This window comes from Hylaeus anthracinus, unplaced genomic scaffold (assembly GCF_026225885.1).
Source record: "Hylaeus anthracinus isolate JK02 unplaced genomic scaffold, UHH_iyHylAnth1.0_haploid 3, whole genome shotgun sequence".
Taxonomy (NCBI): Eukaryota; Metazoa; Arthropoda; class Insecta; order Hymenoptera; family Colletidae; genus Hylaeus; species Hylaeus anthracinus.
In genome coordinates this window covers 14854504-14868907 of record NW_026535284.1, presented here as the reverse complement: position 1 = coordinate 14868907, position 14404 = coordinate 14854504, and the positions used below count along the sequence as shown (strand labels likewise).

General features: G+C 31.8%; 6 protein-coding genes across 13 annotated transcripts; 3 read left to right on the top strand and 3 right to left on the bottom strand.

Moving 5' to 3' along the window:
• Positions 1-173: 173 nt before the first annotated feature.
• LOC128894338 (uncharacterized) lies at positions 174-1195 on the bottom strand. 2 transcript variants are annotated; one of them, XM_054155994.1, is made up of 3 exons: positions 1035-1195; positions 416-586; positions 174-329 (listed from the first exon to the last, which is right to left on the bottom strand). In XM_054155994.1, the coding sequence occupies exons 2-3, from the start codon at positions 582-584 to the stop codon at positions 253-255; spliced, it is 246 nt and encodes an 81-aa protein (XP_054011969.1). In that variant the 5' UTR covers positions 585-586; positions 1035-1195; the 3' UTR covers positions 174-252. The 2 variants fall into 2 exon arrangements, with proteins under 2 accessions (XP_054011969.1, XP_054011968.1); XM_054155993.1 differs by having other exon boundaries at positions 928-1084.
• An 885-nt stretch (positions 1196-2080) lies between these two features.
• Positions 2081-3710, top strand: LOC128894372 (probable glucosamine 6-phosphate N-acetyltransferase). The gene is made up of 5 exons (XM_054156059.1): positions 2081-2377; positions 2591-2711; positions 2788-2850; positions 2936-3063; positions 3140-3710. Exons 1-5 carry the CDS (start codon positions 2363-2365, stop codon positions 3380-3382), a joined length of 570 nt encoding a protein of 189 aa, XP_054012034.1. The 5' UTR covers positions 2081-2362; the 3' UTR covers positions 3383-3710.
• Positions 3711-3742: 32 nt separating this feature from the next.
• LOC128894368 (N-terminal kinase-like protein) lies at positions 3743-8280 on the bottom strand. Its single transcript, XM_054156055.1, has 12 exons — positions 7252-8280; positions 6909-7055; positions 6711-6839; positions 6428-6639; positions 6002-6092; positions 5447-5929; positions 5150-5371; positions 4824-5076; positions 4587-4757; positions 4238-4509; positions 4052-4160; positions 3743-3981 (listed from the first exon to the last, which is right to left on the bottom strand). Exons 1-12 carry the CDS (start codon positions 7363-7365, stop codon positions 3830-3832), a joined length of 2355 nt encoding a protein of 784 aa, XP_054012030.1. The 5' UTR covers positions 7366-8280; the 3' UTR covers positions 3743-3829.
• Positions 7655-9268, top strand: LOC128894373 (centrosomal protein CCDC61-like). The gene is made up of 7 exons (XM_054156060.1): positions 7655-7823; positions 7966-8048; positions 8112-8263; positions 8356-8552; positions 8616-8915; positions 8995-9072; positions 9137-9268. The coding sequence occupies exons 1-7, from the start codon at positions 7655-7657 to the stop codon at positions 9211-9213; spliced, it is 1056 nt and encodes a 351-aa protein (XP_054012035.1). The 3' UTR covers positions 9214-9268.
• LOC128894370 (optic atrophy 3 protein homolog) lies at positions 9248-10946 on the bottom strand. 2 transcript variants are annotated; one of them, XM_054156058.1, is made up of 3 exons: positions 10806-10946; positions 10388-10585; positions 9248-10235 (listed from the first exon to the last, which is right to left on the bottom strand). In XM_054156058.1, exons 2-3 carry the CDS (start codon positions 10527-10529, stop codon positions 9712-9714), a joined length of 666 nt encoding a protein of 221 aa, XP_054012033.1. In that variant the 5' UTR covers positions 10530-10585; positions 10806-10946; the 3' UTR covers positions 9248-9711. The 2 variants fall into 2 exon arrangements, with proteins under 2 accessions (XP_054012033.1, XP_054012032.1); XM_054156057.1 differs by having other exon boundaries at positions 10811-10945.
• Positions 10947-10968: 22 nt separating this feature from the next.
• On the top strand, positions 10969-14391 carry LOC128894367 (GPI ethanolamine phosphate transferase 1). Of its 6 annotated transcripts, none has more exons than XM_054156048.1 (9): positions 10969-11108; positions 11209-11516; positions 11601-11821; positions 11903-12122; positions 12221-12506; positions 12580-13024; positions 13093-13426; positions 13497-13887; positions 13964-14391. In XM_054156048.1, exons 2-9 carry the CDS (start codon positions 11281-11283, stop codon positions 14381-14383), a joined length of 2553 nt encoding a protein of 850 aa, XP_054012023.1. In that variant the 5' UTR covers positions 10969-11108; positions 11209-11280; the 3' UTR covers positions 14384-14391. The 6 variants fall into 6 exon arrangements, with proteins under 6 accessions (XP_054012023.1, XP_054012026.1, XP_054012028.1 ...); XM_054156050.1 differs by having other exon boundaries at positions 11003-11108; positions 11179-11516; XM_054156051.1 differs by having other exon boundaries at positions 13497-14056.
• The last annotated feature ends 13 nt before the right edge of the window (positions 14392-14404 follow it).

Genomic DNA, 14404 nt, shown 5'->3' with positions numbered 1-14404 from the left:
TCTTTATACTGTACAGCAGTTGTAGGAACAATTCTTTGTATTCATGTACGTTTTATACAATTAATTTGATAATAAACTTTTAAAATAGATATTCAATTAGAATTTGTTCATAAAATAATGTTAAACAAATTAATTAGGTATAAAGGTCTTTTTAAAATTTACTAATTTAAATATTATCTTGAAGATGCTTATATATTTACTTCATACATGAATTTTTCTTACACATTATACTAAAGTATTTTCCTGTATAGCTCAATGATGATGACCCATTGACGAAAATTCTTTTTTGTGTATCTCATCCCATACTTTCACATTCTCTGGAGAATAAGCTGAAATGCAAGACAAAAAATATTAATAACTAGACTTGCAATGGATAAGATAATCTTAACTAATTTTATAAATTCATTATACTTACTGAGTCTTTGTATCTTATAGAAAAGTGGTGCAGTTGCTATTATGCTGATAAGCCACCATTTAAATACCCAACTTTTTGGGCTGGTGAAATACATTTTAAATGGAAATTGTGCTACTTTTGCACTTAGAGTATATGGATATTTCATGGGTCTTCTACCTTCTGAAGACATGGCTAAAAAAGATTTAATGATTAGTTTTATTATTCAAAGTGTCCTCTTCTTATATTGTGGCATATCATTTGCATGCATACAGAAAATGTTATTAAAGTTATTAATCTTTTAAAAATATAGCTGTTACACAGTGCATTTAGTAATATAGAGACAATGTAGGGTTGTGCATTAATGAACAGGTGTGATATTTGTCTTAACAGTAGGCAGCATTTTCCTTAAACGTGTGCAAAACGAAAAAGTGGTACCAGTACTTTTTATAAGGAATGTAATTAAACAATATTACATTCTAACTACGTAAATGAACGTACTAGAATTATACTGATTTCTACATTACTTTTGTTACCTTGCTTTAAATTTGTATTAGATAATTGGGTTAACCACCGAGACATAATTATAATAATGAAAGCTTTGAAACACAATATCAATTGAAGTTGATATTAGAAATGATACCTTTTTCTTTTAGAAAAACGAGGAACAATTAAGAATTATTACAAATAAGTCCAAAGAGCTGCACAATCGACAACCACGGAACAATATTATATAATCAGCAACCTACTAAAATATATCGAATAGTAGTTGTCCACGATAGTGGCCTAAAATACAGCCATTTTATTGGTTAAAAGTTGGACGGTTTTTTGGAAACCTACATACTTGATATATTCTCAAGAATTCTCTAAAACTTTTCGAATGAATCGAGTTTACAGTAGAAATTAGACATGGACTTATGTTAAATATAAAGTACGAAGGAATTAAGTGGATTCGGAAATGTTGCTGCTCACTACGCCGCTCAGTGAGCGGGTTTTATTAGTAGTGGCGCTATCGATGGTAAAACGCCCAAGCTTGTAGTGAAAATAGTTCCCACTGTACCTGCTAGATGTTGCCACAAATAAATTATTATTTATTTTATTATAAATGCATAATTAATTCGATTATTTGCTTTGTAATGATATAATATTTCATTTTATTAAATTACTTATGTATGTATCTAGCTTATTTGCGTAAAATAAAATGTAATTAATAGAAAAACTGTAAAAACTATTTTTACTTCAAACTTGGGCGCTTTAGCACCGATGGCGTCACTAGTGCTAGAACATTAATGGCGCGGGAATTACAAATTTTATAAGCCATATATTAAGATTACTCTTTGTTATGAAATGTAAGAACCGCCTCTTTTTGGAATACAATATTAGCCATCCCTTTTTTTTACGTAATTGTTATTGCATTAAACTATATTAACTTTTTATTTAAAACCAAAGTTCAAGCATAACAAAAAATTTAAATGCAGCCACGTGATTACAGTAAGCTATTTTCCAAAATATATATTATATGTATTTGTTTAAATACGAAAATGTAACTTGTTAAACTTAAGTGATAAATAGCACAGCTATCAATCAATTAGTAAGGTTGCAAACATCGAACATGATCTTCGCAAATTTCTTCGAAATGAAATTCGTTGTATAAGAAAACACCGATTAACTTTTCGGACAGGTGGAACTCTCTCTATATATCACTACCTGTTCACGTTTTTGAAAAGAACAAAGCTTCTGTCAACTTTATCAGATTAGTCCTTTAGCAATAAAAGATAAAAGTGTAAACGTAGCTCGCGGCAATTACGTGAAAGTGTCACCTTCAGTCCACCTTGCCACACAAACAAATCATTTAAAATATTCACAAAGATTTCTGTGTATATGAAACGAGTTATAGTGAACGTGTGCGAAATATCAAAGAATTTTACTGAAAGAATTTTCTAAGTACGAAATATTGTGCCTGTAATTGCCATGAGTTCTATAGAGGTTGTAAATCCTTCCTATTTAAACTTAAATTTTAAACATTTTAAATTGTTCAACCAACGATGTACAATAAAAAGAATAATTTCAATTTTATTAAGGCAATATGTTATCAAATTCGTAATATTTCGAGTTAACAAAGTTTACAAATTTGTTGCTACATTTAGTTTTAAAATCATATGGTAGTTTGTCTAACCTTCATCTACGATATTTTACCAGGGAAACAATGTTGGAGATACAGAAACTGAATTATTTAATGCAAGTATATTGGAGCGATTATCCTTGTCACAGATTGAGGGTTTATTAATTAGGCCTTTAAAATCTGATGATTATGATAGAGGTAAAGCAAATGCAAGAAGAAGTTTTGTTGCTTATAATGGATATTATTTGTTAATTTTATTGTGTCTGTTTAATAGGTTTTTTACAGCTATTGTCTCAGTTAACTGAAGTTGGAAATGTTAGTAAAGAACAATTTCTAAGTGAGTCCTCTAAAAATAAATTTTAAAGAAAGTATTAACTACACTATAATAAAAATATATTTTATATTATTATTAAATTACACAGGCCGTTTTCATATGATGAAAAGTACAGGTAGCTATTATATCATTGTGATAGAGGATATAAGCATTGGAAAAATAATAGCAACTGCAACATTAGTTGTTGAACAGAAGTTTATTCACAACTGTGCTCTCGTATGTTTGATCTTTTTATTAACATTCTTATATAAAATACAAATTATAAATAATTAATATGAGAAATCTATTACAGAGGGGACGTTTAGAAGACGTAGTGGTAAATAATAAATATCGGGGTAAGCATTTAGGAAAATTAGTAATAAAAGTTATATTGCAATTAGCACGTTATTTGCGGTGTTATAAATTATCATTGGACTGTAAAGATCACCTTATACCATTTTATGAAAGTTTAGATTTTAAACGTGAACCAAGCAATGCTAATTATCTCAATATGAGATTCCCCAATGAAAATACTACAGAACAATCTCATTTATGACATTGAAAATATTATTTCAAAATTTTATAAAATAGATTACTTGCATACTCCAGTTTCCAAAAAAATAAATAATAAAACTTTAATCAGTTTTATATAAATTCACGGGATTAATTAAAAGTTTTATTTTAAACTCCTATAAGTAAAATACAATTTTATATGAAAAGTATCTGTGTATATTTTTTTAAACAAATATTACAAATGAAACAGTATGCTATGGGCTATGCAAGTTGTGGAAATAATAATATGCGTTTATATTTTACCGATCACGAGTATAATATTTTCTAAGCATGTATAATGTAATAAACGACATTGGAAAAACAATATAAAATCAATTTTCTACAATTAATAGAAAAACGATACTTGTTTCGCATTCATCATATTTTAATTAGTTATTAAAATTCTTTTTTTCAAATACAGCAGTGAAGTTCTTTAATTATGGCATTTAAATTAGAGCTTTTTAGCAATAGTATTCATTCGTAATTTCACCGCTCTCTTCGCTTCCATTTGTCTTTGTCTTGCTAATTTGCGTTCCTCTTGTTTTCTTCTGACTTCTTCCAATTTATTATTACCGCTAAGCGCACCGGTAGGTTCAATATTCCCTATAGAATGAATTTTGATTAAATAAACATTATTAAACAATAGAATTTCCCCATGGCGATATAAACATACCTGATTGTTCTAAAGGTTGAAAATCATCTAGAGGTTGAAACTCTGAGTCCTCCCAACCTACCTCGGAAGATTCATTTTTATCTTCTATACTTTGCGCCGCTTCTTCCTCCTAAAAGTAACGTTCAAGTTTCATTTCTTTTTAAAACGAAAAAAATGATGGCATTTAAAATATTAACAAATACAAACAGGCTCTTCCTCCAAACTTGTCCATTGGTCGTTGTCCTTGTGAGAATGCGGAGATGGTGAAACGTTGCTCGTTCCGAGTGTTGAGGTGCTAGATGGTTGCTGTTCCATATCACCCCAATTATCAGCATCCCAACAATCCCAATCACAATCTGAGCTCGGATTTGTAGCATTCTGTAAATCATGTTCGTGATCGTGATCTAGCGATGTCATACTCGTAGCGCTACTCGTCGTAGCAGTAGTACTAGCGCTGCTTTGTGAACTGCTAGCTTGTTCTGTAATTCAATTATGTATTAATAGTAAACATATTTAACATTGGGCGAAATAAAAAAATACTATAACCTATAAATACCTAGAGAAGCAGGTTTATTTAATAAAATTCTTGATCCACCATGAGGATTCGATGATTTAGGTGTATCCGATTGACTGCGATAAAATTTAGCAGTAACTGCTGTTACAGCCCAACCAGCCCATGTTGCGGCTGCGTTACTAAGACTTGGCGTTGCTGTATTTACATCTGCCTCTGAAATAAAGTCGTTCGAATTTAATTACGTATTAATAATTTCAAAGAAGTGCTTTATATAAATACCCATGGATTCGCGCAGCCCAGGATCTTCCGATACTCTTTCAAGTTTCGATAAAAATCCTCGTATAGTTCGAAACGCGTTATCTCTTACACCTTTGTCTATATCCGTAGTAAGTGGACACAAAGCTGGTAAAATACGATTAGCAACTTCTTGTAGTAAAAAGTATTGCTGTGTTGCAGCTAATGCTAAGATGCTCGCCGTTCTAGCTGGTGGAAACATATCCCGCGTACCTCGAATAAACGCCCCGATTAATACCTACAATTGCATGTTATTTTAGCGCCAATTTATTACGAGTTACTTCGTAAGCTGTGCGTGAAATTTCAAATACTTTTTGTCTGATTTGAGGATGAAGGTGTTGAGCAATTTTTCCTAAACAAACTGTAGTATTAGTTCGTATACCGCCGTGTTCGTCTTTCGACTGAAGTTTAGCAAAATACCTTAATGTTTCTACATTAAGATTATTATAATCTAACTTTGGCGCTAAATGTACAACAGATTTTATTGTTTGTTCTCTAATTGCAGGGTTTGTATCTAGAAAACCTCTTGCTACCTGTAATAAGTAATAACAAAAAATTCAAACATGGCTTCTTTGATACGATAAAAAAGAAATAATAATCCCAATAACCTGCGGAAAGATAGCTTCGTTAACCGTTGCTGGCTGCAAATGATCGACAAATCGATCTAATTGCTGCAGTAAACGTAGTCTTGTCGCTCTATCATTCGACGCGAATAATTTCACTACGCATGGCACAACTCTACGTTGATATTCGGCATCGGGTAATTGGCGTCCAAGCTGTAACAGAGGCGGTAGTACCGCACTTCCAGCATCGCCAAACTCGAAAGCAGCCAATAATTGCGGTAAAATTTTATATCTGCCGACACCTTCTGGAAACGATTCTAAGTGACCAGCTAACTGCGAGAAAAATCGACCCTTTTCCCCTCTCTCTTTCATTTGAATTTCTTCTAAAAATAAAAGTGCATCGACGAGTTCGTTTTTGAAAAATCCTCCATTACTACGACAACGCGCTATCACATCGGCAGGATTTGGTCTTCCCTCCGCATTTCCACTAGTCAACTCTCGATACACTACTTGTAATTGTTTTGGAATCTGAAAAATGACGATCGAATTTATAGATCACTTTAAGTGTAATATCGATCTTAATTACAACGAAAAACATACTTTGTCAACAGTTTTAAGTTGCGTACTCGAACTTAGCGGACCGTTATATGTCTCCCAGATCAGGCATCCGAGTCCCCAAACGTCAACTGAGCTGTTTTTTATTTATTCATCAGTTTCATAGCGTTAACAATAAACCTAAATGTTTACATATAGAAAAGCTGATATGGTAATGTAAGTTTGCAAATAAGTTAACTATTTCTTACTATTTACCAAGCAAGAGAATCTATTTTAATTACTTTGTTAATGCTTTAGATCTTAAGTAAGCTACAGCTATGAACAAAAATAATATAGTTATTTATCTCTTGAAATTATATTTTCAATAACATGTATTCTAAAATAAAGATGATGTACATTTTACATATACAGTAAGGATTATACACAGGCATACACATGCAATTCTTTCCTTTCTATCAGAAATTTTTTTACCATTTAGTAGCTGGCTTAACATTTTCCTTGGCATCTGGAGGATGATATGCTTGGAATGTTGCTGGCAATGTATTGTAAACAGCGTCTACTGCTGTCATATATTCAACTCCACCAAGTTTCCATTCTCCACTTTCTTCATTCACAAATACTGTCCATAAATTGACATTGTTATGTCTTAGATTACCATCATTATTTAAAAAATTTAATGCTCTCTGTTGAAATATATTTCACATGATATATGTTCTATGAAGACTGATATTATTTTCTCTGCTTTGGTACATACCGTGATTTGAAATATTCCCCAAGAAAAATATAACTCCTTTTTGGGCTCCTTACCAGTTTCAGATTTTTTTGTCAATCGATTATACAAAGGCTCTACACGTTCTGTTGCTAAATAAATCATTTTATCAGTCTGAAATCACGAGATATATTCAAAATTTCTGTTGTTAACCATATTGTTCATAATATACTCTAATCATACCTCAAGACTGTCAAGATATGTGAGTATACTCGGATGCCTGAGCGTCTTCAATCTTTTCACTGCTGAGCGAACTATGTCCAAGAGATGTTCATTGCCATTTTTAAATTCGAAGACAAACACAGAAACGTCTTCCCCTCCTGTGGAACCCTGTGTAAAAGTATTGCAAGTGATAAAAATGAAAATAATTAGGAAACACCATCGCAAGGAACAAGGATCAAAAGAATCTTATGTATGTATATTTCAATTTTAATAGAAATTAGATATTTAATATTAACAAAATTTGAATGAATATCCATAGCAAAGAGTTTCAGATTTAAGATTTTACCGCGTCAGGTTATGATACCTTTTTCTTCGCCCTGTGCAACGTCCAGACACTCTTGTCCTCCAAACCAAGAACTGGTTCGCCGATTTCGTAGGGAAAATCTTTGGTAGGGTCTCTCGAAAAAAAGGACCACATATTTGCAATTTAACTACTTATCGCGGAACAAATCAGTCTCATTCTTCGACTAATGCCACATCGTGATGTCATTGACAGCTACGCATCAACTTGTCTTCAACCGCGCTGCTATTTCGCGACGATTACGTGCTCGCGTTTCGCGTTTGAAGATGTATCAGTTCTGTGTAAATCGATGTGAAATTCCAACAAGTGCGCTGATTAAGTTGATTTATTATAGTCTCAAATCAGAGAGTTCTCTTTGAAGCCTTCTCGCGACACTTCATCGTTGCATTAATGTTCCCTCCCAAGTATGAACGAAGTTGGTCCGTCTTTGGTGACAACTTATGCTTTCAAAAGTGGCAAAGAGTACGTTGTGAAGATAAAAGTTACTGCTTTTAAAGAATGTCATCGCAATTTGGAGCTGACTGTTACCGATAAATATACCGGCGAGAATTGGCGGTCCTCTTACGATGCTGCATGTTCGTCCTTTAATTTTTCATTTCATCATATAATTCATACGTGTCATTTTACGGTTATGCCAATCATTTGCATTTCATGCTTTTATTTGTTCGAATTGTCCCGTATTTGTTATTGATTAAATGTATATTTTACTATTTCAAGATATCGAAAACTTGACCCACAAAACGGGGAATTACAAACATTTCGATGTGTTCGTGGCTATGCTACAATCTGGATTATTAAAAGTACAATTTGTAACATGAATCTTTAAATAAAGTAAACGAAGTTAAAAAAAAAGTTAATTGCAGACAAGCGAATCTATTACCCTGGATCTTCTCACGTTTGAAGATTTAGAATTGCTACGCGCGCGCAGACTTGAACGTAATTCGTGTTCAAGCTTGGGTAACGCAACAAATAATCGTCGATACCTTATATTAACATACACAGTAGAATTTGATAGGTAAGTATAATTCCCAACTTGTAACAAAACTTGTGGAAATAAAATTCTTCTGAAAAATATTAAATATTTGCAACTATAACAACCTCCTTAAGAATCCATTACCCATTACCACTCGAATATTGTGGTTTACCTGATCCAGTGATATTGCAATCTACCATTAGAAGATTACAAGTTGAAATTGAAAGATTGCAATCCACTGGAGGAAACAAAAATCTGCAAAGGCGTATTGAGCAACTCACAGCTGCAAATCAAAGACTTGTTCAAGAGAATCAAAGACTTACCAGTGGAGGTAGAAATAGACAACCATTTCAGTTCTTTGTAGATCAATTTTTCAAGTATTTTTAACATTTAGGAAAAGGTTTGAGACATTTATTGGGGTCTATCAAATCATTAGAGAACAATGTTGCTAAGGAACGTGCATCTTTTAGAACACAAATACAAAAACTTAAAGCAGAAAATGCAGCTCTGTTGTTGAAAGTACAACAGCTCACTGAGTCTGCTGGTAGAAAACCTGGAGATGGTAGCCCAGCATTAAAACGCTATAATCGTTCTCCTTCTATAAGATCAAATTGTTCAAACAGTAGACAAAGTAGAAGTCGATCTTCTTCAATTTCTAGTCGTATTAAAACTTCTAGATCTAGTTTATCACCAGGTATAATTATTTCTACTATATTTTCGTGAATCAAGTCTGTATTTTTCAAACTAACATTGAGTTGTTATGATAATTATAGGCAGTTCAATGGAATCTCTTAGAATTCGTAGATCTCCTTGTCGAAATATGAAACTGTATAACAAAACAAAGGATTCAAGTCAGTATTTTAAATAGTACAAAATATAATAATATTACTTTTAAAATTAAAATGTTTGTTCTAGAACTTGACCTTGAAAATTTGGAATCACGAATTCATACGTTACAGAAAATGTTAAAAGAAGGAATAAATCTGAATTAGGAAGTGAATAAATCGGAAGATTTTCTATAAAACATGCATTACTAAATGTATATTTAAACAAGTACATATTAGTATTATTATTATTATTATTATCATTATGCTTGTACTTTTTATATACAATACAATTGAGATGCATTTAAGTAGATTGGCAGATCTGTAAACAAAATAATCAGGTGTTTGGATTGCTATTGAAAATAACATAACTTAAATACATTCATGTGTGTGTAGTAAATTTTTCTTAAATTATATCTTCTTTTGAGGGTCATTGACAATTAAAAAAAGAGATTATATACACATGTATATAATAGCATACGAAAATTGTTACATGCGACTGTGCTTTTGATTATATACAAAATCTTGCACTGTATGTATTATGGAAAATATTTTTTATATACATTGCAGCATTATAAACCTATTTGTTATTTGGTGCCTATAATATTATCGATATTATATCTACACTATCAAATCACATTCATCAATAAAATAATTAAATTTGAGTTAACTGATTCTATCTGCTTTGACATCATGTTCATAGTATATTATGGCACGTTCAACTAATGACTGTTTTTCATTTTCTTTGTCATGTGTTTCCACATTTGTTTTTACATTCATATTTGCATCAAGTTTTCCATCAGTACTATGTGATCCTTCCTGTTCATTTGTATGTGTTACTATTGGCATGGCAGGTAATTTATTTTTTGTGTGTTTAGATAATGTTTTAACAGCTTCAAGTAGATACTGAATTTCAGTTTCTTGTTGGGATGTAATTTTATTTAAGTTTTCAATGTCATTTGTAAACTTTTGTATCTGTTCAAGACGAGCTTCTTCTTTCTTTGTTTCCTTTGCTACTTGACGGTTGTATTCCAACACTAGACATCCACCGGCAACACTGAATATGATAACCTCACCCATCAAATTTGCTCCTAATTCTATTGCCATAGCTTCGTTTAGTTTGGCAACTTTCGTCGGTTTACCGAGGTTCATTATATACATTTTAGCTTTCACTTCTGCCCAATGATAAACTGTAATTAAATCATAACACACATCAAAGATAGTTGAGCAAATATGAACAATGTTTAATAGCTATTATTAACAATGACATTGATGATGATTACATCACAATTAAACTTGAAAATTGTTAAAACGTATCAGCTTTATTATTTATTTTACTTACATTGCGCAGGAGGTATGATAAAATAGGTTCTAAATACAGGATGATTTTTTGCTTGGTTAACCAAAAACTTTGCTAAAGGTTTGCTAATTTGTTTAACGAATAACACTCCCAATTTAAGGGCCGGAAAAACTCCCACTACCATCTTCTCTTTGTATTTTCTTACGACTGTTTAAAAATTACGATCTGTTGGGTCAAAACCTAAAAATTATGGTGTTTGTGAATGAACATCGTGATACATTTGAAACGTGCTACAACTATGGATGAATTTCTAATGAACATATCAATCGTATTTGCTTGATATTCTATTCATATTTATACATGACATATTACGAATGTAATATTAATATAAATGGTTGTTTTTGCATTGAATGTCATTGCGAAAAAGAACTTAATTTCATTCTGTATTCAAAACCATTACCTCACCTCTGAAATTACTTCAGAGTATAGCAGACGGCCATAATGACACTACGAAGGATCTTATAATGTATTCTATTTACTTGTATTTTCTCTAATTTAATAAAAACTAATGTATTTATATATAATTCTATCTTTAAAAAATTGTCACATTTATAAATATTATACAAATTTATGTTTTAAAATTTTGTAAACCACTAGTATTGATACCTATGAATTGACAGTAGCATACTTCATGCGTATCGATAAACCTTGGTTTATCAATTAATTTTATTAGTTGATTTGTCAACGAAAAATAACTGAGCAGGTAAGAAATTCACGTAAATTGTAGAATAATCTAATCAATGAAGAAGGAAACAGTAATGATAATCATATAGTTTGTGTTCGTGAAAATCTTATCTTTACAGGTTACGCGATCAAAGAAGAAGCATACTTGAAGTTTTCATACATTATTAAAGTAACATTTATTGACTGAAACAATGACTGGTAAAATGTTCAAAAGCACAAATAACAATTACGCATTTATAATATGGGGTTTTACAATGCATTTAATATTGTTGTGGGGTATACTTGACGTGAATTTTCATTCTCCCATTATACAAGAATTGCCAAATGTGCCTCTTTTGAAAGGTGCACCAGCAAAAAGATTAGTTTTGTTTGTAGCAGATGGCTTGAGATACAGAACTTTTATTGAATCACCACCAAAATTTCTTAAGTAATAGACTTATTTGAATTATTTGTTGAAAACACTCAAGTTTACAATTTGGTTTTAAATGCAATGGTGTAATTTTAATTGTAGTCATGTGATGACACATAAAGGTGTTTGGGGTATATCTCATACAAGATTGCCTACAGAATCTAGACCAGGGATTGTTGCAATTTGTGCAGGATTATACGAAGATCCTAGTGCTATATTTAAAGGATGGAAAGAAAATCCTGTAGATTTTGATTCTGTTTTCAATCAAAGTCAGTTTTCATGGGCATGGGGGAGCCCTGACATTATACCTATATTTACAAAAGGTATAACTAACAAATCTTTTAATAGAATATTTTGTATTAAAATGATGGCAGATTTAAAACTCTACTTAATTTGAAAAATAGGTGCAAAAAGAAATATATATGGGGACAGCTATCCTCATGAATGGCAAGACTTCGATATAATGAGGGGTCAAATTTGGCGTTTAGATTCGTGGGTATTTGATAAGTACATAAATTGGCTTAGAGAAGAAGCCCAAAAAGTGAAGAATGTAGATCGTGTTATTCTCTTTCTTCATCTACTTGGTTGTGATACCACAGGTCATACTGCAAAGCCTTATTCTAGGTATTAAAAATGATCAATTAAGACTTTTGATATAAATATTGACTTATGTTTTTAATGAAATTATAATTCTATTAGCTTGAAATTAAATTTAAATACAGAGAATACGTCGATAACATGAATTATGTCGACCGTAAAATAGAGGAAGTTGTACAGATGACAGAGAATTTTTTTGGAGATCATGCTACCGCATACATTTTCACAGCTGATCATGGCATGACTGATTGGGGATCACATGGAAGTGGTTCCACAGATGAAACAGAAACGCCATTAATTGTTTGGGGTGCGGGAATTAATGCATTCAATTCTCGTCGCGATGTAGAACAAGTAGATATCACACCGCTGATATCTACTTTAATTGGCGCTTCTATCCCCAGCAATAGCGAAGTATATATCGACATAATATCGGTATACTTGAATATTTTTATTTCGTAAATATTCACGTGAACAATTCTTCCAGGGTGTTTTACCGTGGCAGTATTTAAACGATACGGATCTCAAATACACAAATAATGCTTTATTAAATAATTTAAAACAATTAACGTATCAAGTAAAAGCAAATCGCGAAATGATTTGCGAGAATAATGGATTTACAGATGGGAGAGAGAGAGAACTGGATTACAAAATTTCTGAATTAAATAATCACCTTGAAAGAAAGGACTTAAAAGAGCAATTAAATGAAACAGTTAATACAATTGAATTAGCTAAAGAATATTTGTCGTACTTTCGACAATACCAAAGATCGCGGTTTTTAATATATTTGTCCACAATGTGGTTAGGGTGGATAACACTGTTATTTTTTAAAATAGCTGGTGTTAAGAGACCTATTATCAATCGCACCGTTTTATTAATTTCAGATATTGCATTTGCATGTATACTAATTACAATATTTATTATATATGAAGGTACAGTGTCCCATGATTATTTACAATCGTTCGAAAAAGAGTAATTGATCTTTATCCGAATAAAATAGTTTCAGAATGCGGAAATTGGAGATTACCCTGTTATACATCTTTAGCTGTAATCTCTTTTTGGCTTGCCGTTCGATGTATAATTATGTACTCCGTAAAATTAAGAATTCACAATAATAAACGGCCTTGGATACAGGTCGTCGGAATAGTTTTGTTACTGATAACAATTTTCATGGGATTGATGCATAGATCGACTCTTAGCATAGGAATGTTATGCGCGGCTTTTATTAAAAATCGAACATCACAAAATACCTGGAATTTTGTTTGGACAGCTTTATCGCTAGCCGTTTTTCCATTATTACCTATTGTAGAACCACATCCTCGGATTTATGTCGTGTAAGTTTAGATCGATGCTAGACCATTATAATCTTTAAAGTAAATTTAATTTTAAATGTTTGTCTTTCAGACTTCTCAGCATATGTATCGTAACGATAATAGTTGCGCTAAAAGTCCAATCGAAGTATCGAAAAGTAGTAGAAATTTTTCGACTAATCATTACAGGATCGACTTATTTAGAATTTATAGATGGTCGAAGTTGGGTATCATGGGCAATTTTACTCACGACGCCATTACACATTTGTACTTATTCCACAAAATTAAAGGAAAGAATGCAAGGGGTTATGTTGGGTCTCTTCTGCCCACTTGCTTTATTATCAGCATCTTACGAACCTGTCTTCTTCATATTTCTTGTATTACATCTATCTTGTTGGCCAGAATCTGATGTAATTTCGTGTCAAAGTTACGAGAGGACCAAAAATCTTTTAACAATGGAAGAATTACTGAAAGCAGCAATTTTTGTATCCTTTTTTTCTACTATGTAATTTTTTTTAAATAATGTTTTAATATTGATACATCCTGAACTATTCATTCTAGATGTTATACACAGTATTGTGTTTCTTTGGAACTGGCAATATGGCAAGTATTAGTTCGTTCGATCCTTCTTGGACGCGTCATTTCGTAACGATGTTTTCGCCATTTTTAATGTTTTCATTGATACTATTAAAAATCAGCATACCTTTAATGCTAATTGGATGTGCGAGCCATATACACGCATCGTCCAATATTTTTTTAGCGGTACTCCTACTTGGAGACTGTTTATCATTACCACTAATATACAGTGTTACTCCAAAAGGAAGTTGGTTGGATATCGGTAGCGCCATCAGTAGATTTATAATCGGAATATCCCTTCCATGTCTTTTGTTGTTATTATATTATCTTTCGTACCCACTGATGACATTTATTCCGAATAAATTTAAGTTTCAAATGATTTTAGAAAAAACGCATGTTGTATAGAATGTAAAAAATGAATTATTT

Excerpts from the sequence above, each read along its gene's own strand:
- LOC128894368 (XM_054156055.1), bottom strand. The coding sequence starts at position 7,365 with ATGTGGTCCTTTTTTTCGAGAGACCCTACCAAAGATTTTCCCTACGAA. Across the intron at positions 7,056-7,251 it reads TGCACAGGGCGAAGAAAAAG|GGTTCCACAGGAGGGGAAGA; the intron begins GTATCATAACCT and ends ACTTTTACACAG. Across the intron at positions 3,982-4,051 it reads TCAACCTTTAGAACAATCAG|GGAATATTGAACCTACCGGT; the intron begins GTATGTTTATAT and ends TTCATTCTATAG.
- LOC128894370 (XM_054156058.1), bottom strand. The coding sequence starts at position 10,529 with ATGGTAGTGGGAGTTTTTCCGGCCCTTAAATTGGGAGTGTTATTCGTT. Across the intron at positions 10,236-10,387 it reads TATCATACCTCCTGCGCAAT|TTTATCATTGGGCAGAAGTG; the intron begins GTAAGTAAAATA and ends ATTTAATTACAG.
- LOC128894372 (XM_054156059.1), top strand. Across the intron at positions 2,851-2,935 it reads TAGTAAAGAACAATTTCTAA|GCCGTTTTCATATGATGAAA; the intron begins GTGAGTCCTCTA and ends TAAATTACACAG. Across the intron at positions 3,064-3,139 it reads TTATTCACAACTGTGCTCTC|AGGGGACGTTTAGAAGACGT; the intron begins GTATGTTTGATC and ends AATCTATTACAG.
- LOC128894373 (XM_054156060.1), top strand. The coding sequence starts at position 7,655 with ATGAACGAAGTTGGTCCGTCTTTGGTGACAACTTATGCTTTCAAAAGT. Across the intron at positions 8,916-8,994 it reads TAGATCTAGTTTATCACCAG|GCAGTTCAATGGAATCTCTT; the intron begins GTATAATTATTT and ends TGATAATTATAG. Across the intron at positions 9,073-9,136 it reads TAACAAAACAAAGGATTCAA|AACTTGACCTTGAAAATTTG; the intron begins GTCAGTATTTTA and ends TGTTTGTTCTAG.
- LOC128894367 (XM_054156048.1), top strand. The coding sequence starts at position 11,281 with ATGACTGGTAAAATGTTCAAAAGCACAAATAACAATTACGCATTTATA. Across the intron at positions 11,517-11,600 it reads TCACCACCAAAATTTCTTAA|TCATGTGATGACACATAAAG; the intron begins GTAATAGACTTA and ends TTTTAATTGTAG. Across the intron at positions 12,507-12,579 it reads CTATCCCCAGCAATAGCGAA|GGTGTTTTACCGTGGCAGTA; the intron begins GTATATATCGAC and ends CAATTCTTCCAG.
- LOC128894338 (XM_054155993.1), bottom strand. The coding sequence starts at position 973 with ATGTCTCGGTGGTTAACCCAATTATCTAATACAAATTTAAAGCAAG. Across the intron at positions 587-927 it reads TAATACAAATTTAAAGCAAG|CCATGTCTTCAGAAGGTAGA; the intron begins GTAACAAAAGTA and ends AATCTTTTTTAG. Across the intron at positions 330-415 it reads CTATAAGATACAAAGACTCA|CTTATTCTCCAGAGAATGTG; the intron begins GTAAGTATAATG and ends CTTGCATTTCAG.